Raw genomic sequence first — 27,926 nt, forward strand, 5'->3', positions numbered from 1 at the left:
TTTTTTTTTTAAGTTCATGGTTCTATATAGAACCACTGACTTTACTAAACCATCAAAGAACCATATTTATTTTTGCTGCAATATTAATACTGATTCGTCAAAATGGAAAGTTATTTTAACAAATAAAGTAGCAGAGCAGAGAGCAATTAAATCAGGGGTGTCCAAACTGCGGCCCCTTTCCTTTTTTTGGAGTTGCCCGCGAGGGATTTTAGAAATAAGATATAAGTTGTTCCGCTATTAAGCAGGTTTTTATAATGTGAGATTCAAAGTTTGAACGCTAGGTGTCAGAAAACGGGCCAAAGAGTGTAAAAGCTGCGCGAGTGAGCAGTTTTAGCGCAGAAACGGACCAAAGAGTCTAACAGCAGCGAGACTGCGCAGTTGTAGCGCAGAAACGGACCAAAGAGTCTAACAGCAGTGAGAGTGAGCAGTTTTAGCGCAGAAATGGACCAAAGAGTTAAAAAGCTGTAAGAGTTTGCTCTTTCTGAGGCTGTACGTGTGACATAAGTATGTCAAGACGCGTGACGTAGCCAGAAGAACTCCCGCGAAAAGTGACCCGACACCCCAGTTTTTAGAATTAATATATTAGGCTTAGCAGGGATGGTCATTCCAGCACAGTGGTACCATTAAACTCAATATTTTATCCCTTCTCCACTCAGAAATGCTTCTGCCTTCAGTTTAGAAACAAAATAATACAGACTGCTACTTTAATGTTCTTTAGCTTTTGGGAGAACATGACAACTCTAAAGAAACTAAAAATGGACAGCAAATGCAGAACATTTCATGCAAATTGGGAAAATTACTATTTTCAGAGTTCAGAGGAAAGTGTGTATGTTTAATTTGTCAGGAATCAGTTGAGTATAATATTAAGAGACATCATAAAACGAAACATCAGTTTAAAAAATCTTAATTTACACAACACTGTCAAAGATAGATAAAGATATGAACTCAAGTAAAATAGTGTGTAATTGATAGTAATCAAGAAACTGTATTATAATAAATGGTATATTTCATTTTTTGTTTTATTACAGAATCTGTGGCCTGTGACTGCACATATATATTTCCTTCTGGCCCCCAACAAAAAAAGTTTGGACACCCCTGAATTAAAACATTCACATTGGCTTGCAAAAGTTTGGGCAACTTTTAAGAAATTATCTGAAAAAGGCCAGTTTAATTACAAACCATTAAACTAACTACCATAAAAATACTTCACTACTCTCTGAGCTTCAATTAAAAAACATCTTGGGTGCCATCTACTGGTGAGGATGAGAACATGGTACAATAAACAATACAAGATTAATGGAGTAACAAAGATGTGGTCTCACACTCTATAAACTATTGCACTTAAAAATAGAATATCATTGAAAAGTTACTTTATTTCAGTAATTTAGCTCAAAATGTGAAAGTCATATATGATACACAGATAGTTTATTATTAATAATTATGGTTTACAGCCAAAAATGTCAGTATCTCAGAAAATTAGAACATTATATAAGATCAATTGGTACTTTTGGCAGTGTGGGCAGTGTGCTGCTGGAAAACGAAATCCCGGAAAATCTTACAGCACTTCATGCTTCGCTCTGATGGCAACTTTTATGGAGATGTGGATTTCATTCATCATTAACTCTAAATCACATTAGTCTAATTCACTGTCGAGATTTAAACCTTTACAAACAATCAGTTTATTCTGAAAACATTTTTGTTATTTAAACAAATCAGACCTTGATACAGAACATCAACGCATTGCTTTTATTTAGTGTAAAAGACAGAGAGAACAGCACTACGTTCTACTGGCATTTCTTATTTTTGTTTCCAGGACAATTCCACTAGATGGAGCCACACTCCATCATCTGCTCTTGTACTCCCAGACTGAAGCGTGGAATTTTCACCTGCTTTTACATCAACACACCAGCTGTAACATAACCAATTCAATTCAATTCATTTAATATATTAAGCTTTACATGAACATGTGCAGAATTATTTAGTAAACAGAAAAACAGAATATGTTTTATACTTTTTATACTTTTTATACGTTTTATACGCAGAATAATATCACTTTCAGTTAGTTTCAGTTTCAAATAATTGAAACAGCTCCCCAAAACCTCAACCTATATTTTATATTTGACAATATTTAATTAACTTTACAGGTCCTCACTCATCTTAATTTATTTAACTAAAATGAGTTTTCAAATTATTTCTAGCCTCGCGCTGAATTCAGCGCTGGGCTGCGGAAGAAAGAGAGAGAGAGCGCAGCGCAGCGCGGCCTGCACATTTTGCCTGATTTCTCTTGATTAAATATCAATAAATGTGTGAATTTAATACCTTTTAATACCATATATGTTACCTCACTTGATAGGACCTTATTTATTAAAACATTTTTTTTTAAATAGCAATGCCGCGCGCGCTTTCCTTATGACGCACGCTAAACTGTTTGATCCAGCTGTTATATTATATTATGTTTTATCAATATCATTTTAACGTTTTTCGTTTCTATGTTTTGAAATTCGTTAGATTATGGTTTTGTCAACATTTTGGGTTTATTTTCGTTTGTTATTTTTCTAATAATAATCGAAATTACATAATTTAAAGTAAGTCAATAGTTACTTTTACTGGAAACTAGTTACTTTTATAGTGGGGTAACTCCTTTAGTAACTCAGTTACTTTTTTGGAGAAGTAACTGGTAAATATAACTAATTACTTTTTCAAAGTAAGGTGGCCAACACTGGTTTCCCGACACACAACGAGCAGGCTTATTCTATTTGCGTGAATAACATGAAATGTTTAATATTAATACAGACATGTAGAAAAAAAAGAAGACAAGCTGTAACCTAGATATAAATAATAATATCTTAATCAGTGATGTGCAGACGCTATGGCCCAATGTGCTTGGGCAACTGCCCTTTTGCAGTCCTTGGCTGATATTGCCCTTCCAAGGGAGGGGAAAAAATAATATAGGCTAATATGATTTCATATTTCAACTAGGGTTGTGCCGATGGACAATATCACGCCCACTTTTTTGTTTTTCCAGAAACATGCACTGACCTTCTTTAGGTCTCCTTCACCTAAAACTTTAGCAGGGATTGTATGTAAATTGTAAGGTAAATTATCAAATCAGGTATATGACTTAAATGAATTAGCATCGGGGATGAAAATTAAAATACCCTACTGCTACAAATATACATAATTGGCATATTATTATATTATTTATTATTATTATATTATTATTAAGATATTATTATTTATATCTAGGTTACAGCTTGTCTTCTTTTTTTCTACGTGTCTGTATTAATATTAAACATTTCATGTTATTCACGCAAATAGAATAAGCCTGCTCGTTGTGTGTCGGGAAACCAGTGTTGGCCACCTTACTTTGAAAAAGTAATTAGTTATATTTGCTAGTTACTTCTCCAAAAAAGTAACCTTCGTTACTAAGGAGTTACCCCACTATAAAAGTAGTTTCCAGTAAAAGTAACTATTGACTTACTTTAAATTATGTAATTTCTATTATTATTAGAAAAATAACAAACTAAAATAAACCCAAAATGTTGACAAAAACATAATCTAACGAATTTCAAAACATAGAAACGAAAAACGTTAAAATGATATTGATATAACATAATATAATATAACAGCTGGATCAGTTTAGCATCAGTCATAGGGAAAGTGCGTGTGGCATTGCGATAAAAAAAAACGTTTTAATAAATAAGGTCCTATCAAGTGAAGTAAAATATAAATTCACATATTTATTGATATTTAATCAAGAGAAATCAGGCAAAATGTGCAGGCCGCGCTGCGCTCTCTCTCTCTCTCTCTTTCTTCTGCAGCGCAGAGCTGAATTCAGCGCGAGGCTAGAAATAATTTGAAAACTCATTTTAGTTAAATAAATTAAGATGAGTGAGGACCTGTAAAGTTAATAAAATATTGTCAAATATAAAGTATAGGTTGAGGTTTTGGGGAGCTGTTTCAATTATTTGAAACTGAAACTAACTGAAAGTGATATTATTCTGCGCACTATTAGCTAGCCTTTGATTGTGTTTTAAATGAGTTTTTATTTTATATTAATTATTTTTTATTCATTTTAAATATATTTAGTATTTTATTGCTCAAACATAATCTGACAGCCACTTACTGTGCCACGTTAAGGTAGCAAAAAACCCCGACAGCCAGCTAGCTTGCAGTCAACGTTTTACATGGCTCAGGTTGTTTCGTGGGAGGCTAACCAAACTAAGTTACATGCAGCTGATATTCCTGTGCACGTCCCTGCTCTTAATAATAATAAAATAATAATAAATAATATAATAATATGCCAATTATGCATATTTGTAGCAGTAGGGTATTTTAATTTTCATCCCTGACCCTAATTCATTTAAGTCATATACCTGATTTGATAATTTACCATACAATCCCTGCTAAAGTTTTAGGTGAAGGAGACCTAAAGAAGGTTTCCAGTTTCTGGAAAAACAAAAAAGTGGGCCTGATATCGTCCATCGGCACAACCCTAGTTGAAATATGAAATCATATTTGCCTATATTATTTTTTCCCCTCCCTCGGAAGGGCAATATCAGCCAAGGATGGCAAAAGGGCAGTTGCCCAAGCACATTGGGCCATTGCGTCTGCCCGTCACTGTTTTCAACATTTAACCCCTTTAGGCAAACTTTTTTTTTTTTTTTTTCAAAATTTTAGATTTACTGATATGGACACATTACAAACCATTAAACTAAAACAAATTATTTACATATAATAATAAGTAATAATAATAATGCTAATAAATTTAATGTTAAATACAAATAAATAAGAATATCAGCAAATAAAAAATATTAAATAAAAAGTGCAACTGTTATTGTCAGTGGCAATTAATGTGATTATCAGTTGTTACTCAGAGCTTAGGTGCCATACAGGTTGGTTTCTGCGCTCAAAGAATCAGAAAATAAGCAAATAAAATGTATTTAGGTGTGTGTGTTTTCCTTTTGCTTAAACAAATTTCACTTTTTCAAACAAATCAACATTTTTTGGCTTTTGGCTTTTTTTGAACATTTTATATTCCAAAATTCAGAATCTTTCTTTTTTTATATTTTATTTTTAATGGCACTTTAAAAGAACAAGCAGGTACATCACATGAATCTTCAGTCATCATTGTCTTCATTACAGTATTTGTCTCACTAGATGCACCGGATCATAACACTAGTAAGGAACAGGAGTGTTGCCATTCTAATTCAGCAGGTCTCACTGCTGGGTGGTGAGACCTGTAAAGCTATAAGTTAAGTAAACAAAAAAAATATTTTAAAGTCAAACGAGCACAGATTTTTCTTCTGAAAACGGTGTATTTGGGTGAGTAAAGCGCCTTTATTTACAGTAAACTTAGATTACCAGTTAGCAGTCTCTGAACGACAAAAGAGCTAATACTGCTCCAGTCTCAGTGCTGGAGAACTAAACTGAACCTCCTGTATGACACTGTACTTCAGCAGAGTGGCTTTACTGCTTCTTACAACCTGACTGGTAAAATTCATACAAAAGGTGCACCAGATTAAAAATGAAGGGCTTTAAAGTGCGCCTTATAGTACAAAAAATATGCACTATAAGAAAAATATTTCAATTCTTCTAGAGTCTGTGCATTTTTTCTTTTTGCAGCCTTAAAATTAGAGTTATACATTCCATTCGCTGGATCTCTATAACTGTTTCCAAATTCAGAATCTTTATTTTAACATTTCATAAAATTGCCTGTACCAAAACTGGCTACACTGAAAGTAAATGGTACCAGTAAAATGAGAACACCTGTATTATAATACAATACATAATTTGTTCTATTTTTTTTGTTCAAAATAGTAAAACAAAGCTGCTTTCACTTTGCTTTCACTTTGCTTTCACGGAAAGAAAATGTAAAGGTGATCCAGAGTGAACTGTGCACTAAAGATCATCAGAGACTGAAGACAATGCAGCCACTGTCTCACTGTGGCCTATCAGACTGAAATTACCTGACATATAGGAGGAATAAGGAGCCCTTTCACAAACTTAACCTGCCATGGAGGCAATTACGTGAGAGCTTTCGCAAATATTTAAAATAAAGACCTCTTAATGTTTCTTGGCTTGAATATACAGCTTTATAGAAACATTACATGACATTACATCAAATTTCACAATTTTATGTATAATGTGCGTAATGCTCAAGTGCATTTTTTTCTATTTGATATATTTATTATGTTCATTTTATTACATACTAACATATTCATACTTACAATAAAATAATAAGAGAATAATAAAATAATTATAATGTCATAGATGTTAATGGGTGAGTAGTTGATCCCTAATGTAAAATCAAATTGAATGTTTAAGCTGTTGATGAGTATGTAGTTGGCCCATAAAGTCAAATAAAATTTTACATTAGATATGTAAAGATGTTCTACCACTGTTTTATGATTCTTTGTGATGTAACTAATTGTCAAACATAATAAAAATATATATTTTTAAATGTTAAATATATGTTGTTGGCTTTAAAATTTGTACATTGGCTTAGATATACAGCTCCATAGAAACTTTACGTTACGTCAAAGTTCTTTAAACTTTATAAAAAGCTTTTCACATTTTCACTTCACATGTTTGAAAAAAGTCTAAATGCTCCCTAGGGATCCAAATGTGGCCTTGTTCCAAAGAAAACGTCTGGCTCCCTCTATTTTTAACGTTTTCACAAGCTCTGCAAAAAATGCATGATATCATATGGAAAAATGGAAAAATATATCACCGTGGTCCTGTTTCCTTTCTCCTTATTTCCAGACCACACCCACACGACCTCCCTCCCTCCACAGTGAGAGTGATAGATCCCCCCTTTTCTTCCATCCATGGAGAAGCCCAACGTGCTCATTAACATTCCTGCCTTAGGGCCTGCTGGCACAGGAACAAGGAAGCCAAGCGGCCTGTGTGCAAAACCCTTCATTCACGACACAGACAGAGCCACGGACACATGTGCTCAGCTCACTTTTGATCAGGATCTCTCTTAGGCACCGTGTTCCCAACAAACAATACACTTTGCGTCATATTTTCTCAAAGGCCCATTTGACTGGTGACCAGGGGCCTCATGTAGTAAAGTTATGTGCGTACAAAAACATTGCATAGGCCATATTTCACGCTCACGTCAGATGTGACAATTATGTGAGTGCATTCACAAATATTTTAAATAAAGGCTCTTTAATGTTTCTTGGCTTGGATATACAGCTTTATAGAAACTCTACATTATGTCAAAGTTATTTAAATTTTATAATTATTCATATTTAATAGAACTTGTGTCACTCTGCTATTACTACAGCTGGAAGTATATATGGATGATGTGTGTAATACATTTCGTTTAACTTTTTATTACTATGTGTCATTTTAAAGATATTTCTTAAGTCAACATAATAACCAAATAATCTGTTAGATTATGTCTGTAGATGATATATGCGTAAATGGCCTCTATGGTCAAAAAAATGTAACTATTGTATAGAGTACTATATGTTCTAAGACTATTTAAAGGTCATTTGCACAGAAAACGGGCCAGCGAGTCTAAAAGCAGCGAGAGTAAGCAGTTGTAGCTCAGAAAAGGGGACAAAGAGTCTAAAAGCGGCGAGAGTGTGCAGTTGTAGAGCAGAAAATGCAGAATCATTAGGAGTAGGAGTATTAGAATAAGGAGTGTTGTGCTCAAGCATGTCCAATCCATATGAGGTCGATTGCCATGTACTAAGACAGTGTGCATGGGATTCTTCAGTTTGATAAATCTGTATTTTTTGACTGTACGTAAATTTCAGCTCTGAGTGTATGCAATATTTTGGTAGGAATTACACACAAGTCTTAGTACATAAGCCCCCTGGTGATCAGGTTTAGAATGAAATGGGACAGTCCTGTTTTTTAGAGTTTAGAGCAGGGCTAAAAAGAAGAACACTGAGGTAAATGACATAGTGCCACTTTAGAGTTGATCTGAATGACAGAGAATGGGGAACTGAGGGCTGCTGCTGCCCTGGCAACAGCATGGGATCAGCGGGCAGTTGTGTTATAAAGGGGCACTCAGGCGGACATACACACAGCAGCGAGGGGGAGTGCGCTGCAGGCACTCAGAGCGCCAGTTCTCAAAGCCACTTTTACAAAGAATACTTTTACAGCCAGATTTCTCGCCTCTGTTCGGTTGACTTTGATTACAATAAATACTTCTCAGTTCTCAAAATTTTAGACCATGTGCCACCAATGACCAAACTAAAACTACCACACACATGCTTATTTATACACAGTCATCTAGACGTGTTATCCATCCATACATATATATGTCCTCATATCTTTTACCAATTGTTTTTCACTTTTGCAGTCTGTGAGTTAGTCTTATGGTAAGTGGCTTGATTGATTATTGGTAATGTTAATGCAGTATTTTACCTATTGTCACTTTTTTAATTTGCCAAAAATCTACTTAGTACTTTGAATTCCAAGTAATCAGCCCTATACATTGTAAGCCTGGATAAGCTGAAATTAGTTAAAAAATTATAGTCAGTAATATTTACTGAAAACTTGACTTAATTAGACTAAAAACTTTTAGTTATGCCTAAATTGTAAGTTCACGTCATTGATTTCTTTTGCCTCCCCTTTGATTTCTCTTTGAAGTAAATTACAGATTTGTAATTTAGAAAATTAGATAAAAAAAAGAAAATGCTATAGACTGAACAATATGGAGCATACAGCCAACACAGAGTTAGCACCTGAGAAAATGATGTTTGCTTTTGTGCATTTACTGTATGTGTGTGCAGATCTGTGTAATGTATCATAGAGGCTCAGTTTCAACAAGTCCATTTATAAAACTACTATTGTTATGTTTTATGTTACAGAGAAGAAGCTATTTTTGGCGCTATAAATGCTTTTTGGTTGTAATGTACTTAACTCAACATATATAAGTTAAATAAAATACTTTTTTATATATATATATATAATTTTGATATTGCTCTGTCAAGAAGGATGAAGCCATTCTGACCTCTAGATGTCATTGTAACTCACAGATTTTACACATGTTTTTTTTTTTTTTTTTTTTTTTTTTTGAGGTGCACAAGACGTGCAACTTGCCTGATCTGCAAATACTCACATATCTAATTAAATAAATGCATTTCAGTGACTGTAACTATCTGTATTGTTCTGCATTACTATGGTAATATTACATTTGTTACACAACATTCCTAGGGACATAAATATTAACATTCTGGAAAACATTCCTAAAAAAATAAAACATACTCTTTCAAGTTTTAGAACATTCCTGTTTTTTTAGCAAGGACCAATATAGTTATCTCTTGTACAGGCAACAAAGATGAAAGTTGATGAGATGAGCTATTTTTTTCCATAGGCCCACCATAAACATCAGCATTCCATTTTGGTGCAGTACAGCAGGGTTCGATATAAGCCGGTAAAACTGCATCTGAGCATTTTTTAGCCCAACCACACACTTAATATATATATATAATAACAGTTTAAGCGAGTTCTAACAAATGTTCACCTAATTTAAAATAGTTCACATAATTTAAAATAGAGTATTGTGGGTTAACAGTGTAGATGCAGCATGATACAATAGCTGATACTTCTTTCAGCTTATTATTTCCTTTTAGTCTAATAATATACATTATTCATTTACAAAGTGTCATTTAATGGGCTAAGCGCTGCCACTATGATTAGGAGATCGCCGGTTCAAAAAAAAGTGTCATTGCATCCCAACAATGCTAATTTTTGTCAATGAGCGTGTGTTTATAGTCTTTAAATGTGTTGAATAAATGTTTATTTTAATGTTTATGTTCTACTGTCTTCATTGAGGCATTGATTAGATAAATGTTCTCCTTTCATAAGTATTTAGGGGAAATCAGTGTTTAATTGCACAGCAAACATCACAAAGATCATTCATCACATTAAACACACTCTCACACTCACTTTAGTAAACTTTCTCTGGAGTTGTGGACTAACCCTGACCCACGTGCTGAGCTGCTTGCTCTAGGAGGAGGAGGAGGAGGAGGAGGAGGTCGTGGGGGATGTGTGGACAGATATGGGGAGGGGAGAGCGGTGGGAAACCAAACCAAAGCAAAGCAAAGCAAAGCAAGCCTCACTCACACACTCTCACTCACTCACACACTCACACTCATCATCTCCTGCTCATCCCGCCGCCTCAGCCTCAGCCCAGCAAACTTTCCTGCGCTGCGAACAGTGAGAGGCAGGGCTGCGTGTGTGTGTGAGAGAGTTAGTGCGTGTGTGTAAGTGTGTGTGCAGGAGTTTGAGGATTCGTACGATCTTCTTCTGGATTCTTCCGCTCTGTCGCTCCACTGAGAGATGATGGGGCTGGCAGGAAGGGCCAGATAAACGCCGCGCTTTGGCTCTTCTTCTGGAGGAACATTTTCATGGATTTTGGGTTTGGAGCTGCGAGCTGCGCCCGCTGTTCGTCCAGAGCTCAGTGTGGAGAAGAGGAAAGTTTGGAGGAGAGCTGACTGAGGGGTGAATCCAGAAGCGGAGGTAAAAGCTCGGTGTTTTATCGCTTTATCTATCTCGGAGGGTTTTTAGGAACATCATCTAAGTTAACTGAAGTGTGTTTGTTTACAGTCCTGCGCAAGTTCAGCGCCATTAATAGAAACGTAAACTTATAGGAGTGAGAAACTAACTGGAGTTACATATATACTTACTGTAGATGAATGAGTGAGAAACTATATCTAGAGTTATACATTTTAGATGAATAATCCAATTATATTCAGTTTAAAAGTGTAAAAAAAAATAACTAACCTATAAAGTTAGCTCAGTTCAGTTTGTAGCAAAGTTCAGTTTGTAAGTTAGCTTTCACAGTAATTTACATGGTAACTAGCATAAAGTTAGTAAGAGGTAATTAGTTAGCGTTAAATCTAGATAATCTAGGTTAGTTAGCTATCTAGTTAGCGTTAACTAACTAATTAGCTAATTAAGTACCATGGTAACCAGGTTGTCGAAGGTGCAGAGCATTAACTGTTACTTACAGGACAGCAAGTTAACAAGCTAACCAACATGCTTGCTAGTAAACAGTTTAACCAGCTACTTAACTGTGACTTAAAACACTTCAAACACTTCATTTATCCTAACTTCAGCTTTTTTTAGATACAATTATTATGTTAATTAAGCTGTAAGTTAAATTTGTGTGTGTTTTTTTTGCTGTGTACAACATAGTTAACAGATTTTAAAGGCAGTTTTCCACCCAAACGGCAATGTACAGATAAACTGCTTTGGGTGTTTATTTATGAGACTTTTATCGTTTTCTCTAATATCCTGATAACTTTCACAGTAGATAATTATTTAAATAACGTTATCTACTCAGTACATTTACTCATGTCAGTACTGTTTACTCTTTTGAGTATTTTCAGTCTCACAAAAGATGTGTAAAGAAATGTAACTAGCTTAGCTAGGCTAGCTAACCAACATGAGAAAGCAAGTCTATATTTGTTTTTTTTTTAGCTATAATTACATTACATTACACATGTAGTTTTTTTTCTGTAAAGCTGTTTTACCTAGAGTGTAAGTTACTTATTTAGATAAAAAATAAGTTAATTAAACTGTAGGTTTAATATTTGTAAATATGTTTTTCTGTATACCACCAAGTTACCAGACTGTTGGAAACCAATTTACCACCCAGACCCACATTAAAGCTAATACTAGACTAAAACTTACAAAAACTGCAATGTCCCAAAAAAATTGTGTTAATTTATGATACTTTTAGTATTTTCTCTTGTTTCATTGTAGCTAATTAGTTAAGTATTTATGTATGTTTACTCTTTTGAGTATTTTCAGTCTCACAAAATATGTGAAAAATATAACTAGCTTAGCTAGCAAGCTAACCTACATGAGAAAGTGACAAGTCTACATTTGCATATCTAGCTATGGCTACATTGAAATTACAATGTAGTTAGTTAACCTACTTAAGTGAGCTATTTCCTTTCCTTTTTTGTGTTTTTTATTACGTTGTTGACAATACTCTGTAGTGCTTTGTAATGTCACATAAGCTAGTTACTATTGAGGGTCGTTTTTATTTGTATTTTAGCAAATACATATGTATTTTTGTGTGTATTTCACTGTGTACTTCACCTCAGCTCTATGAATTATTTAGTATTAGTAGTACTATGTAGAGTTAGTTTTTTCTGTAAAGCTGTTTTTACTTTAGCTTGAGTCTGTACTTGGTGGTTTTACTTGAGTATAGGTTTACACTACCCTACCCACCACCGCTCATAACCCATACACACACACACACACACACACACACACACACACACACACACACATATGTACAGAGTTTGGTTGTTAGAGTCTGTGGATATCCTAATGCCACAGTACAAATCAACTTTTCTGCATTTTTCACTTTTCACATTTCCACCCAAAACATTAAAATTCTCATGATTACAGATGTAATCTGTAATTATATTTGGTTCCCACAAGCAAAGGAACCGTTCTGCAGGTCCTCCTTATTTAGCATGGCTTATCATTACATCCCAACATGGTCTCTGAAGGCCCTAAAATAAGTTTTGCCGTTTGTGTTCCAGTTTTTCCAGCTTTCAATCAATTAGTTTTCCCTGTTATCACAGATAATTCAAACTTTAATTAACTTTTTCTCTGTTTACAATAATTATCATAGGTTTTAAAGTTTATTCAGCTGTTAATTGATTCTAGTTCTGTTTCCCTTCACTTCAATTTGACTTCTTTAATTCCTTAAAAAAAAATAATTTATCTGCTTTTCACACACAATTCAGCCTTTTATAAGGAATTTTATTTATGTTTTTTCACATTAATCTTTTTTCCACACCATCTTCTACCAACTGTTGTAAAGTTGCCATATAAAAGTTTTTTTTAAAAATATATATATCTTGGTTTGTAGTTGATTGATAAAGCCACTAAGTACAGGGTGTAATTTAATAGTTTAATATAGCTAAATATATGGTTGTAAACCTTAAATCATGGTATGTGCTTCACGTAATGGAAAAAAAAACACAGCACAAACTGTGCGTGTTTGTGTGAGTGAGTGTGTGTTTTTTCTATGTGTTAAATTTATTGTGAAGCCCCAGTTGAGTCTATTAGCATAAGAAGAAAGGTCTTAGTGAATTTGCCATTGTGTGAAATGAGGAGTTCCAACAGTCAGAGGCAGAGCGAGTGAAAGGCTGTAAAGAAATGATCGGCTATTCAGATTATTCAGCTCTGCTAGGGCTCCGGTCATCAGCCTCTGTGACATGGGATGGCTACGCCACTTTCATCTTTTAGGCCTGCAAGACTTGCCCACTCTCTCTCTCTCTCTCTCTCTCTGTCTTTCTTTCCTTCTTTCTGTGTCTTGCTCTCTCTCTCTTGTTGCTTGTGTGCAAAATTTAATGAACAACAAAAAAGGAGAAAACCAACATGAATGCCATCCCTCTGCAGTGGAAGATAAAGTGTTTCAAACATGTGTCAACACAGGGAAAACTTTTTACTCAGATTTGGGGAGAGTTTTAAAGAGGCACTAAATCCTAAACCTACAAAATGTGCACTTATGAAGTAATGAATCTTATCAGTCCTGCTTACAAATATTTTATAAACCGTTCCTTACCTTAAAAAAAAGTTTTTTTGCGGTCATTTCCACCTCTGCAGTGCCGTCACTGGTTTAACTAGCTGAGGATGATGTGTCCATGTGCTCATGTGCTTTGATATGCGGACACTCACGTATGTTGGTGGACCTTAGTTTGACAAATTCTGGAAGCTATTATATTACACAAAAGCAATTAATATTTTACAACTTCCAAAAGTATATGTTTATTTAATAGACATGTTTATGTGCTCAGTGGATGCACTGGAATTGGAAATTCTGGTCGTCTCTTGAAAAGAACGAAATTTGTTGGACCATGAGTTCACGAGCATAGCTCAAACTGGGTGCTTCTTTGTTTCCTGCACTATGTTTGTGTCAGAGAAGACCCTGAAGCCCTCAGCCGAGATGGAGTAGCTGAAGAACACTTGTGTCTTCGAGTGAATTGTTGGGACTTGAATGATCTTCAGTGTTGCCAGTGTTGAGTTCATGTGGAGATGAGGCCAGAGCGGTGAGGGAACAGACAGATGAAGAGCGCTAACTGCTTACATTCATTTACCCTCTCAAAGGGTGCTTTTTGAGTTTCAGCTCCTCAGCGCTGGCCTTTAGGGCTTAGGACAATCCCTGCATTTTAGCCACTGGTGTTGGAAACCTCTCCAGACATCTGCTTCATTCTCACATGAGTGTCTGGGGTTAATCAAGACCACATCACATCCGCTTTTTTGGAGTGTGGATAGGACCCTTCTTGTTTTTTCTCACTCATGTGCAGCTACCAGGGCATTGTTAAGCACTGACATTGTTCAGTCTGGGCCTACCATCAAAGAAACCAATGAAACCACACACTCTTGTGTGGGAGAAATAGCCTCAATAAGACTTTAATAAGCCACTAAAAGTACATGGCTGTAATCAGCACAGGGTCCAACGTTTGATTGATTGAGCTCATTAGTCATCCGGAAACTAGACCAGACCTAAGAAAATATGGGTAGTTACAGACTACTAGAAGAAATGGCATGTATATTGATTGAGGAGTATTTCTGTTACAGAAATGGCTGGTAATATACTTCTTAAAATATAGGTGCTTCAGATGTTTTTTGAGAAGAACATTAATAATCATATTTGTAGTCTGCAAGGAAAGGAACTTTTAAATTGGTAGAGAAAAAATGTTCTTTAGATTCCCAAATCTCAAAAAATAGTTTAAAGCACTTTTATTGTTGAGAGTGTACTTTCGCATAAGTATTAAGGCAGGTATGACCTATTATGTTTGCCTGCTGAATTATGAGGTAAAAAAAGATAAAGCTAGAAATGTATTCCCAAAGCATTCTTAACAATGAATGATATGTAATGAACTGAATCGAACTCTTGTTTCAGAATATAATCAATGGTTAAAACAACAAAAGGGGGCTTTCCTTTTGTGCCTTCTATTTACTTTGACCTACATTTTTGCTTTTTTTGCTTTTTCTTTTGTACTCTGGTCTCCCACGCCAAAATGGAAAAAATATAATCAAAGCAGATGAAATTACGAATACTGTTTATACAAACTTATGCATGATTTGTTGGAGCTGGGCAACGTCTGTGTCCGCAGAGCACTTCTAGAATTTCCCAAACCACACATCCACCTGTGATTCATAGGAGCCACCAGGCAGAGTGTGTGGGGGATGGACTCAAATTTATTTCATAGCCCGACCAAGAGTAAACATTATACTTTACCAAAATTATACGTCTTTTTGAGCAATGGAGCCCATGTAGAGACAGCTGGTGGTTCTACGATGTGTAGCTCACTGAAGCATCTTTAGACCATGAGAACAGTCGTCCTTGCAATGAATCATTGGTAGACCACCTTTAGAATGAGCTAATGCATGGAGAAGATGGCTCTTGCTCAACTTCTGAGTCATGGAGAAGAAGGAAGATGAGATGGTTGGAGTCTCTTTGAACGCTCGGCTCCACAGATATATATATATATATATATATATATATGAATGTATGTGTGTGGTAATATGTGGTGAGTAAAAGAACCATACTTTGCCAGACTCTGAGGAATCAGAATGCTGTAATGTATCATATGTTGTGCAGTGCTGACGACTAGATTTCATACACAAGTTAATTAATTCTTGGGGGGCTCGCATAACCGGATGATACAAGGTTACATCAGAGGCTGGCCCTCGACAGCAGCCGGTAGTAAAAGTATCATCACAGCGGTCGCGGTATCATCTTCACGGCCGCCTTGCTGTTTGTTCTCCTCACAGACGTTGCCTCAAACAATGCCGCACTGTTCCAAGTGTTTGTTGTCTGCGCTAATCTGATGCAGAAGCTGATTCTGCACCATAGGCGGCTCAGTGGAGTCTCCATCAGGGGAGTCTTCTGTTTGTGCTTCCAAGACCGGATTATTGGAAGTGCAGAGGGCAGTGTAAGTGACTTGTGATTTATCGGCTGGCCTCCCGTAGCTCCAGACCATGCTTTGCCAGGAACGGAGTGGGCGGATGGATCTCCCCGTTATGCTCCATAGTATGAGCGGGACGGTTGGAGGTTAGCTGCTGAACCCCTGCCAGGCCACAGACTCCTCTCCAGCCGGGCTGGAAGACGAGCGGGACGTGTTAAGCGAGGGAAGCCATGTGGTAGTCTTTAGCAATCGTCCCGCCCCGCTCCCTGACACACATGTCCACTCCCGCTTGTTGGCCTCTTGCTGAACGCCGCTCTGGGCCCTGGCCAAGCTAAGGCTGCTCACCAAGGAATTCACTCATTATGCGCCGAGAGATTAGGATCATCTGCGTTCCTATCATCATTGCCTGATCCCCGTTGTAGTTTAGATATATGGCTCACTAGGCTGTGGACATCTCAGAGAAGTAAAGCTGTCATGATTCGGATTATGAGAAGTGCCACATGTTGAGCACCGGCTTCAAACTAGAGAGGAAATTAGTATGCTTTCATAATATAGTAGTTAGATAGTGTACTAAATAACAGAGTGGAGCTGTATAGTAGTTGAATAGTGCAGTGGATAACAGAGTAAACCTGTACAGGGATTTGAGGTTTAGGCCTAGTCCCATGTTCTTCCTTGGCCCTTACCCCTCTGTGTTTGTACATTCACGTCCTAGGGTTATAGTGTCCCGATTCTTTTTAGGATAGAAGGGGGAGGAGTGCGTATTATAAGTATGTGGCCATTCAGACTTTTTTAATGGCACATTTCAAATAGAGGGCTATGAAAATCACTGGCAAGATGGCAGCACAAGCATAAAAACATTACGATAACCACTATATCACCATAGTTTCAATATTTTGGTAGTTAGCTAGCTAAGATTCCTGTTCCACCTTAAATGGAGCAACAGTAGTTACTGAGGTTGCTGCATTTAAGGTGGAAAGGAACAGTTTGAACAAGAAATTAGCAAATAGCTAAATTCAGCTCCCTAGCACCAAGAAATTATGGTGGATAATTGATGTAGGGCATGTTGCTGAACAGCCCTCTTATTGTAAAGTAGTAGTAGTCTTCTTTTTTATTAATATATTTTGCCAACTAAGCAGATTTTTGAAGGGTTGTCCCATTTCTTAAGGGGAAGATTTCAATCAGTTCCACTTATAACATTTGAGAGCAAGAATGACACTTAAAAACAAGAGGTAGGGTGGAAATGAGAAATATGATTGGGCCTAAATGTCAGCGGTAAGTTTTGTTTTTTATGTTTGATCCATGGCTAGGAGCTTCAGAAAAGCATAGTTGGCCTTGCATTCTATGGCGTCCAACCTCTGTTGATGGATCATAAGGCATAATGCTAGTTAAAGAAGACATTCATTTATGCACTAATTGTAAATCCTTATTAAACCCAATGGCTGCTAAATATCAGATCAAAAACACAATTTTCACAAGAGTAACATGCTCTAAATTACCTAATGCATCTTTGAGGACTCTTGCCCCAAATGTTTGTCCACTGTTGATGTTCCCACAGTGCTGACTTGGAGGAGGACTGCAAGGCTTAATGCGCCATTTGGGACAGGCCCTGACACTAAGTTCACCCATCATTGTAAGTCACTGTGGATATGACTACCTGCTAAACATGCTAAACAGCCTGCGTGAACATAAAACATACATCCTGCTTCATGGTGAGGAATCATCATCTTTTTGTCTTCATCGTCATTTGTCTTCTAGGTGATCAGATCAGAAATGGTTTAGGTGTTGGGGTGTCAAGCAGCTGGTATTGATGCCCCCCCCTTCCACACTGACATTCAGAATCAGACGGCATGGCCCCTCTTTTACTGCCTACAGCCGACATACTGCTGACTCACAGCTCAGACAACAAACCGGGACACAGATGGATGTCTCACACTGAGCGATAAAATATGCTCACCCACAGTGAAAGTGCTGAGAAATCTTCAGAGAGCCAGGCACCAGAGTGGCTTTAAACATGTCTAATTGCTGAGCCATAGTGAGGAGTGGGCTTTAGCTTTAAAGTCATTTGATTTGGAATTGAACAAAATGACTTTTTTGATTTTTGTGACTTTAAACTATGTATTACAAATTACCCACAAGATTTAGCAGATGTTTTTTTCCACAGTGGCTCTAACTTAATAGTATAATATTGTCCAACTTTCTCCAACTTTCCTGAAGCCTATCATTGTGTTTGATATCAGGAAAATCTCTACAGTGAGTCAAGCTAACAAACTAAAGTAGACAGCAAACATGATTCCTAAGACTTGATGGAGGACTTTTTTCCTTTTACCCCACCCCTCGGCCTCTCTCTGACACTGCCTCCCATCTGTGTAGTGTGTAGTATCGGTTTTGTGGTTGGGATTCCTAGCGTTAAATATTTGCTTTTCTAGACATATTCTGTTTACTGTATCGCACCACATTCTACTCATTGTGTTTGTTGCATAAATACTTCACACAATAACTATAATTGCCTTCTCAAGGGTGTAATTAACATTCTAATAAGGGATGCATCGGCCCGCTCTTGGTTTAGGGTGAGAAGAATGACAGCTGAGGCTGTGACCGAAAAGTGCTAACAGCACTGCTCCATTTTAGCGACCCAAGCAAATGGTGTTGAGAGGGAAAAAATTCTTTCCTGAGCTCTGTGAAGAGCAACAGCTGTGGCCTTAGGAGTCTCGTAGAGTGTCGTTTAAGTAAGCCTTACCTTGTTTCAGAGCTCTTATTATAGTAAACACAACTCTCGTAATGATTTTGTTAGCACCTCAACCACATTTTTACTTGTAGAGCGTTCAGATTTGGACAGGGATTCCTGTTCATGCTTCTGCGTAGGTTGGGAAGTCAACATCTGTTTTAGATTGGATGTGGACAAAGAGATCAACCACAGGATATTGCATTTACTGAAGGCTTGATGGGGGAAGGGCAGTCTCATCCTCTGGACTTTGGGTGTCTTTTTGACTCTTTTTCTTTTTTTTTTGAGGTATCACTGGCTCAAACCAAGCCTCAGTTCATCAAAAGCGTTCTGTATAGTAGTTACATCGGTAGCAAAAGCTGAGCATATCTGCACTTATGTAGCTTTATATGATTCAAATCCCTTTTGTTTTTTGGTATTTCAGGTAGCAAATCTGCTGCCTATGACATAGAAAGCACCTGCAGTGTTCAAACTTTTGGGAACTCTTCAAGAATTCCAGTGGAAGCACCAAAAAAGCTACAAAAGCAGAACTACAATGAAAAGAACCGACATTAATATTGCTGTTGGCCAGCCAGACTGAAATGGAATGGAAGGCAAAAGCTAAATTGGAATCTCTAATTCCGCTGTAAATTTAGCGTCTCTCCTCAAGGACAAGGCCTGACTGTGTGTTCCGGATCGCTGTGAAATATAGTTCCTCAAAACTATTATTTTGACATAGTGTTACGGCGAGCAAGGCGGTATTACACTGCGGCATGGCCTCAAGGGAAAACGCTGGTCAGTAAAAAGTGAATTAAATTAAAGGTTTCCACAGTGCTCGTACTGAAAAGAGGAAGACCACGTTGGTGAACCAGCCACAGCGGTCGGGCCTGGCCTCAAAAAACAGCTGTGTTTTTGTCTGGATAAGGTTTGCTCTTTTTTTGCAAAGGAAACCAAGAAAAGAGTTGTGGTTCCTGTATGTACATGGGCTTATCCTATCCATTTTTACCCCATACGTTGTAATGGGAATTCTAAGAAACTTTAGTTCTAAGTTCTAAGTCTTTCGTTTTGTGTTGTTTTTACATCAGAAACATTGTCTTTGACTAAATTAGTTTAATAATAATCCCCTGTCACATGTGCACAGTAATGTGCGAGTAGAGTAGGTCATTTTTGCCTTGAACGGAAAATCTTTGGTAACATGGTACATGTTAAGGCTATGTATTGGCAAGGACTTTAATATGATATGTATTACGATTCACTAAATCACAATATGATGTAATTCTGTAAGGAAAGCAATATATTGCAAATGTTTAAAACACATTTTAGAAAAAAAAATCTAAAATCTAAATATAAGCAAAGTTATTATTGTAATCCAAATAGTGGAATCGAACAGTAGAGTACAACACTACAAAGTATGTACAGCATTATGATACCCTTCCAGATAATCTCCTAACTTGATTTTTGGAATTCATTTTCGGGAGTTCTTATGTAGAAATGCCTATAATGGGTCAAATCTGCAGTAAAAGTGTACAGTGTAATTCTAGTAAATTAAATTGCATTCTAATGCTATGTGTTTAAACATTTTTGGGGAAAAAAGGTTAACAGTATCAAAACATATGATACCCAAAAACTGCACTCACTGTATATCCTTGATTCACAGGGCATTCCATACGATTCAGCTCTAACAAAGACCATTTTATCTGAGAATAACTTCAGAAATAGGAAACTTCACTTACCCTGACCTTCTTTTAGGGTCACTGACTCTGTGAGAGAACGATGGTGGACCTCTATCCTGATCATCCTTCTGTGCCAAAGATAGGGGGCCAGAGAACCGTAAAGAAACTCAACTTTTCGTATTAAGAGTTTGCTTTGAAGTGTGTTTGCATTCCACTGAGAACTGGTGAAAGAACTGAGCAGCTGAAATGGAATGAGGCTCCCAGGCATAATAACACGTGCACGGTCAGTCCATTGCTTAGAACTTGTCAAAGAAATCTCCTTTGGACTCATTTGAATTGTTTTATATTCTTGTGATTTATCTGCTGAAGGCTTCGTTCAACGCTACAGCAACTCAGATTTAGATCATTTAAACTGGGTTTCAATTCCACACACTTTTAGTACTACTTCTCTGAGTGATGGAACTTAATGAGGGCTTTTTTTAGGCCTGCCTTTGCCTGAAATTGCTTGTTCTGCAGGGGTTGAGGGATGTTGCACTTTTTTAGACTTCTGTGGCTGGTCATTCTTACCCAGGCCTGCAAGTACAAGGGTCCTCTGCACACCTGTTGCTTCCTTTCAGAGTGATTACGGCCACAAAAGGAAACAGTCAAAGATGTCCGTCACGCATTTGTTTTCCCAGATGTTGTGTGAAGAAAAAATTATTTGGGAAATTTTAGATCCCATATAATTACTGTTTTTCTTTCAGTAGGATCAATTTAGTTAAAAAAGGAAATGCTTTGAAGCTAACAAGTTAACACGTTGATAATGAAAGGATGATTAAACTACAAGTCTTAGTCCTTGCTTCCTTGCTTTGTGAAGCTAAAAGAAAGAGATCATAAAGCAGGTCTTTTTATAAGATTTTATAATAATATGTATCATGAAAATGATATTGTGGACATCACGCAAGATAAGCTGTGTTTGAGACTAATGAGCTCTGCTGCAAAACATCAACCAGTGGAGTGGAGGGCTACTATGGAGGATTAGTCCTCAACACCACGGGGTCCCGTAGACCTCAGTCACGTGGACCCGAGGTTCTGATCCTTTTCACACGCTGCACTTGTCAGAGCAGCCATCCAGAATGAAAGAGGCACTCTCTTGTTGTTCTTTCGCCCTCGCCACCACCTGTCCACTCGGTTCCTGACACCTGTACTGCCCCATCAGATCTCAAAAACCCTGTCAAGGGGGTCAGTCTCGGCCTGGTTCTACTAAAGAAGGTTGCCTGTGTTGTTGGCACCCAGAACTGAGAAGGACAAGCACTAATTCCTTGTTTTGCATTATTCCTTTTGTTTCTTTGGTTCTCTTCAAATCAGACCTGGTGGAATCGTTCTTGTTTTCTGGTACTAGTTTTAGCATGGTGGAATTTGGACACTATCTTCAAAGATTCATTTGTCTCTCTTTGCTAATGATCTTGCTAATGACATGGAACAAGAACAACTATGCTCTGCGAGGGTCCAGGTTACTCAGGGAGCAATTCTTCATGAGGGTAGTTTACAATTGTACAAAATGTTATAACTGGCCTTGAGTCATTTGACGACAACAGAGAGATCACAGATGTTTCACAGCAAGAGCATTGCATTATCAAAGGTTATAAAAAGATGCGTTTGAAATGGAAATTGTTTAGTAGCCTCTCCAAAGAAAAGTCTAAGAGAGGCGTCAATGACACAGGATGGCAAATGGACTTTCTTGGCTTTCAAGAAGTGAAACAGATGCCGTCCAAGCCCAACAGCCCACCTCTAATCGGCTTACCTTGGCAGTGAAATCTTCAACTGGCAGCCCTGAGAGGTGATGAATATGGCCTATGTTCGTCGTACAAGACGCTGACCATAAGAAAAATGATATTTGGATTTAGTATGTTTAAAAAGCAAAGCTTATGCAATGCAATATGAAGTCTCGTAGACCACTAACGTGACTCCAAGCGAATTCCTAAAGGGGCAATTATAGAGACAAGCTCACCATAATACCATAATGAAGCAATACTGTTTTAAAAAGTAAATAAAAACGCCCTTCTTTTCTAGAATTGAGGCTGCTTTCAGCCTTGAACTTTGAAACCCTTTCCAGTCCATGTAAAGAAAACCATTTTCTTGGCTAAAACTCTTGACTCAGATGGAAATTATTTTGTAGAACGTAAGTGTTAATTCCCCTTTGGTTGCCTTTAAGCATAAACACGTTTAAAAAGTGGCTTTCAGCTTCAATAACTATAAATGAGATCAGCCCTTCTTATGTGCTTTCCAAATTGGAAAGCTCTGTGCCATAACTTGCCAACAGGTGTAATAATGTCTTTGTGCTTTTATGCGTGATTACCTCACCATGCACAGTAAACCCATCTATGTTAGCTTGCTCACCAGTTATCGGCATTCATCCAGGCTCTTGGGCCTGCCTGTAGGTTATATTTGCTTTGCTCATCTAATAACCTTGAGAACCTAAAGCACACTGTTATAACAGTATTTATCCAGTTATTAGCGTTCGTTATCTATTCATAAAACGATATACCCTCCAAAAAAAACTATCTAAGAGTGAATTTGGCTAATTAAACCATTAAAAACATCTGTTTTTCAGCCACTCTCAACGATCTTGTTCATCAGCTAAAAAGCAAACACTGTGGATAGCCTCAGTCAGTGCCTGAAAAGAGGTCCCCAAAGAGGGACCTCTTTTCAGTCTCTGACCAGCACTTGTTTGCGCTGCACCAGGGATAATCTTATAGGTTCCACGAAGTTAAACAAGCGGCACGCTGCCAAATCTTCTGCTCTCAGCTCAGCGTTTCAGTGCACTGACAGAGATACAGGAGAGGAAGCTCTTTAGATGCTTTGTAAGCACCACTGGATGGTTTTGCTAAAATGCAATATCCCATATTTTTAGAATGCATTAGATCATACATATATATTTTTTAAATCATCAACAGTGACATAGTTATTTAATGTACTTAATGTTTATAAAATAATAATCATCATCAAAAAATAAATATATTTGCACCCAGAAGTAAGTGTCGGATTAACATTACGTTGGGCTGTCAAAGTGCTTGTTATGAAGACTATAGATGCACTGGTATCTGGCAAAAGAGCTGGCAAGACAAAAGCGGACCCACTGCTGTTCTGCTTTTCTTTTTTTTATTAAATATTTCAGAATCACAATATGTACCGTATTTTGTGTTCTATATTGTTTCATGTAGCTCTAATCAGCAAAGGTATTGGTCTATGGCAGGGGTGTCCAAACTACGGCCCGCGGGCCGTTTGCGGCCCATTTCCTTTTTTGAAGCGGCCCGCGAGGTATTTTAGAAATAGAATGAAAGTTGGCCCGCTGTTTTTATAATGTGAGATTCAAAGTTTGAACGCTAGGTGTCAGAAACGGGGCAAAAGAGTCCAAAAGCGGAGAGAGTGCGCATTTCTAGCGCAGACAAACGGGGCAAAGAGTCTAAAAGCGGAGAGACTGCGCATTTCAAGCGCAGAAAAACGGTCCAAAGAGTCTAAAAGTTGCTGTAATTAAGGAGTTTAATATTAAGAGACATCATGAAATTAAACATTAATTTGAAAAATCTTAGTTTACACAACACTGTCAAAGATAAAGATAGCTAGTCAAGTAAAATGGTGTGTAAATGAAATAATCAGATTTTTTTTTTAAAGTGGTATTTCATTATTTGTTTTATTACGGAGTGTGGCCCGTGACTTCAAATATATTTCTCCTTCTGGCCCCCAACAAAAAAAGTTTGGACACCCCTGGTCTATAGCATCAAATGCCTTCTTAAAAGTCTGAACCAGTACACAGTGTGAGGGGAAATTAAGGGTGGGACGTAATGATAGAATAATGATGAGAGTAGGGGTGTGCGATAACGCGATAACAGATCGTGAAGTATTATAAGGTGTCTACGATAAGCCATCACAGAAAAATCGCTGGATCGTTAAGCACATTCTATCCACTACAGCAGTTTTCTGCTCAGCCAAAGCTCACTATTTGCTAGTGCCCTTTCACGCACACTAGTGGCCCGCACATAAACCAATCAGCTCACCGGAACACCTTTGCTTACTTCCCCTCCCCTTTTCTCACAAGCGCGAAGCCATGAATGAAAACACAGCGGCAGAGTTAGTTTCTTAAAAAAGGTCGATTTCAGTAATATGGACCTGGTTTGGATTTTTCCAAGCTGATGTTACACAATCAACAGTAATATGTAAAATTTGCACAGAGGTCGTTCTCGCGTCGGACGGAAGCACGACAAATCTTTTTAACCACTTAAAGAGGCGACATGCCAAACAGTACGCTGAAAGTCAGGTAACCGGCAGATTAACCACACCGCAGCTAGCAGAGGCTAATGCTACAGCCGGACCAAAACAAACAACGCTAACGCGGTCATTTGAGAGAGGCAATCCCTACGAGAAGAGAAGTAAACGATGGAGAGAGGTAACAGAAGCGTTTTGAATCACTTTTTACCTGGCAAAGGACATAGTTCCTTTTAAAACAGTGAAAAAAAAACAGCCATAAATACTTTATTTTTTCTAAAAAAAAAAAAAAGTTTTGTTCTAAATTACATTGTCAGCTAAGCAGTTAAGTCTTAAATCCTGTCAAAACATTTAATGCTAACAGTAATACTTAAGTTACAGGAAGATTTTTCTACAGCATTTTTTTTATTTAACTGCTTTTATTAAATTGTTACTGTCTTGGTCTTGCCTTGTTATTTTTGTGGTAGGCTAAGTTTGCTGTTTAAACAGCAAGATTGCACTTTCCCTGAATGGTGATTTTGTGTACCATTTTAAACCAGTGTTAATAGATTAAATCTGTTCAAAACGTGGCTTGGCCAAAATGGTTTGGTTTTTAGTGCTGTATTTAAGAATGGTTAGATTGTTTGATTGTACTCAAGCAACATGAAAAGAATCGTGATATACCAATTTTGCCATATCGCCCACCCCTAGATGAGAGCAAAGGCAATGCGTTTGGTCATGTACTCTGTTGGATATTATTTGAACTCTCTTTATTTTACTTTTAATGAGCAATGAACCTTTAGCAAAAGTATAAAAAATGTTAAGGCATCGAAATAAATGTTTTTAAACAAATACAGCAAACATATTGACCCACCCATGTTATTGGGCTCTCCTCACTAAAGAAACACAATGGTCAGCAATATTGAGGTTCGTTAAAAGCATTGAGATTATATCCATGTATTCTACTTTAAATTGTTAAAGTAGGCTAATTATTGTAAAAGGCCTAGACTAAGGCCTATATATAAACACTGTCAATATGTACAGACACTGACACTGCTCTACCTTCTCCTCTTCTTCTCTCTAGGCTCTGTACAGCTCCCGTGATGGAGACCACAACGCCAGCTGCGCCAGAGAAGAAGGAGTGCAAGGGCTCAGGCCTGGATCTTAGCAGCTTCTCCGACTTGCCCAAGAAGCCCTCGCCCACCACAGTGACACGAGGTGTGCAAACTTATTCCTAAAAACCTTCACCTTTCCTTTAGCCTGTAACCAGTCTCTATCAATACTAAGAGACTGGGCTGCCCTAAATAATATCCTTCAGAAGCTGTTCACCTTCAGGTGAGCGCGTCTCACACATGAAATACTAAAGAGAAGATGATCAAATGCTTTAGAGGTGACCTCAAGGACAGTGATGAATTTGAATGAAACCGGGCCCTACAGAGCTTCTATGTAAATCAGTCCATAAATCTCATAAAAAAGACATTTCAGTGGCAGGCTTTCATGGTATTTTTAACAGGCGCTATTCCTTAGTACAGTCGTGAAACCCTTTTTTTATTCAGCAGTTTGGACTCATGAAGACGCGGAATCATGTTGACGTACATTCCGATAGGTTCGTTCAGTTAGCACTTGTTGACTCGATGCTGCGAAGAAAGAAAAAAGCTGCGAAGAGGAGAAAAGGCAGCACATGTTTAAAAGATGTCAGTGAATGTGTGATGAAAACCCAGGCTAACGAGGTTGAAAGAGCTTGTTCTTACCTCCAGAGTATAAATGTTATAAATTACTTAAAGCAGCTGGTGGAGCAGTGGTCCGCGCTGTCCGTCAGAGTCCTCTGACAAACATGAGGATGGTGAAAGATCTTTGAAATGCTAATGGCCTTTTGATATTGTGGCGTTTTACTGTTTAATGAAGGGCTTGGTGGCCTGCCATAAGAAGGCAATGATCATTAATTGTTTAAAGAAGCTGAAGAAAAATAGGGCATTGGTTTGCACGCTCTCGAAAGTCAACAAAGACGATCATTAATATTTTCTGATTACTGCAACTCTGCATCCGATTTTCAACTCTGGACAGCGTTTTAATTAACGTGACCTAAGATTAATGAGGCAGTTCATTAAATATTTTGAGAGACATGTTCTCACTTTTTTTGGAAAGCTCCACTGTGATGTTGAAGGATCTTGTTCTTATCTCTAGAGCATAGATGTTATGCATTACTAATCGGGAATGTTGGAGCCTTCACACTTCTCTTACTTTGCAGCATAGATAGTGAGCATAGATATGGTAATCAAATTTACCAACCTAGAATATTGCTGTTTAATAAAGAATGTGGATGACCTGCCAGAAGAAGTTTAATGAAATTAAGATAATTGTTTAAAAAATGTGAAAAAAGAGAACGCATATGTTTGTTGTATAGAAATAAGTAGGGATGCAGTGGTAAAAAAAAAAAATTTTATACAGCTCTAAAAACAAATAAGAGACCACTTAAAAATGATGTGTTGAGTTTCCCAACTTAAAAACCTCTGGAATATAAAAAGAGGAAGATGGATGATCACAAGACATCAAACCAAACTGAATTATTTGAATTTTTGCCCCAGGAGTAAAGGCATAAAGTTATCCAAAAGCAGTGTGTAAGACTGGTGGAGGAGAACATGCCAAGATGCATGAAAACTGTTTTTAATGCAATTTTAATGCAATAATTTATATTTTGTGCTCATGTATCTCGCAGTTATAATAGAGTAGTATTACAGGATTTAACACAAATATGACTTGGGAGTGTTCTTTGTTCTGTACTTTACTTTGATGGAATCTGGAATGTTCATAAATTATTTATTATAAAGAAAAAGAAATATATCAGTATGCTCATTATGACTGTCCTATTTAAACCATTTTTCAGTACAGAATTCAGTATTTGTTTTTCTGCATAACATTAAAAGTTAACAACTCCAGTAAAAATACTAATATACTACTATAAATACTAAAAATACTATAATATATTTTGTTTGGTTAGCAACTATTTGAACCTGTATGAGTAGCCCTGAAATTGACGTTGACAAGAGCTTTAGTTTGGACTGAGCTCTGGTCATATGGTTAGGTGTTGGGCCACGTGCCTCGTTAATGGATTTAAATGAGCACCTAAATTTCTACTGACACTCCACAGCTGTGTAGCCTTACACACACTTGCAGCGAGACGGCACTCCATCTGTGGGATTTATAAGGCTGTTTGACCAGTTGCTGTTCACCACTTACGGCAGCATGTGCTGGAAGCAGGTACAAGCTCAGAGTTACAGGGTTAGTAAATGGTGTCTGTTTCAGAAGAGGTTTATAGAGGATTCTTTCTGACCGCACCACATTCCTTGACCTCGGCTCAGGCCAGACTCCAGTGAGGAGCCTTCGGTGTGATGTTCCAGTCTGTGATCTTTCCAATTT

At 37.3% G+C, this 27,926-nt stretch overlaps 1 protein-coding gene across 2 annotated transcripts in view; it reads left to right on the forward strand.

Annotated features, from left to right (window-relative positions):
• The first annotated feature begins 10,062 nt into the window (after window positions 1-10,062).
• The window catches only part of gli2a (GLI family zinc finger 2a), an 89,727-nt gene continuing 71,863 nt past the window's right edge, over window positions 10,063-27,926 (forward strand). Inside the window, exons 1-2 of one of the 2 annotated variants that reach the window (XM_007227911.4) lie at window positions 10,063-10,488; window positions 25,594-25,727. In XM_007227911.4, coding sequence (XP_007227973.3) covers window positions 25,613-25,727 — 115 coding nt within the window. In that variant the 5' untranslated portion in view covers window positions 10,063-10,488; window positions 25,594-25,612. Of the gene's footprint in view, window positions 10,489-24,157; window positions 24,712-25,593; window positions 25,728-27,926 lie in introns of those variants that run through there. The other variant, XM_022680554.2, reaches the window with a different exon arrangement.

Source organism: Astyanax mexicanus, chromosome 11 (assembly GCF_023375975.1).
Source record: "Astyanax mexicanus isolate ESR-SI-001 chromosome 11, AstMex3_surface, whole genome shotgun sequence".
In the NCBI taxonomy this organism is placed as follows: Eukaryota; Metazoa; Chordata; class Actinopteri; order Characiformes; family Acestrorhamphidae; genus Astyanax; species Astyanax mexicanus.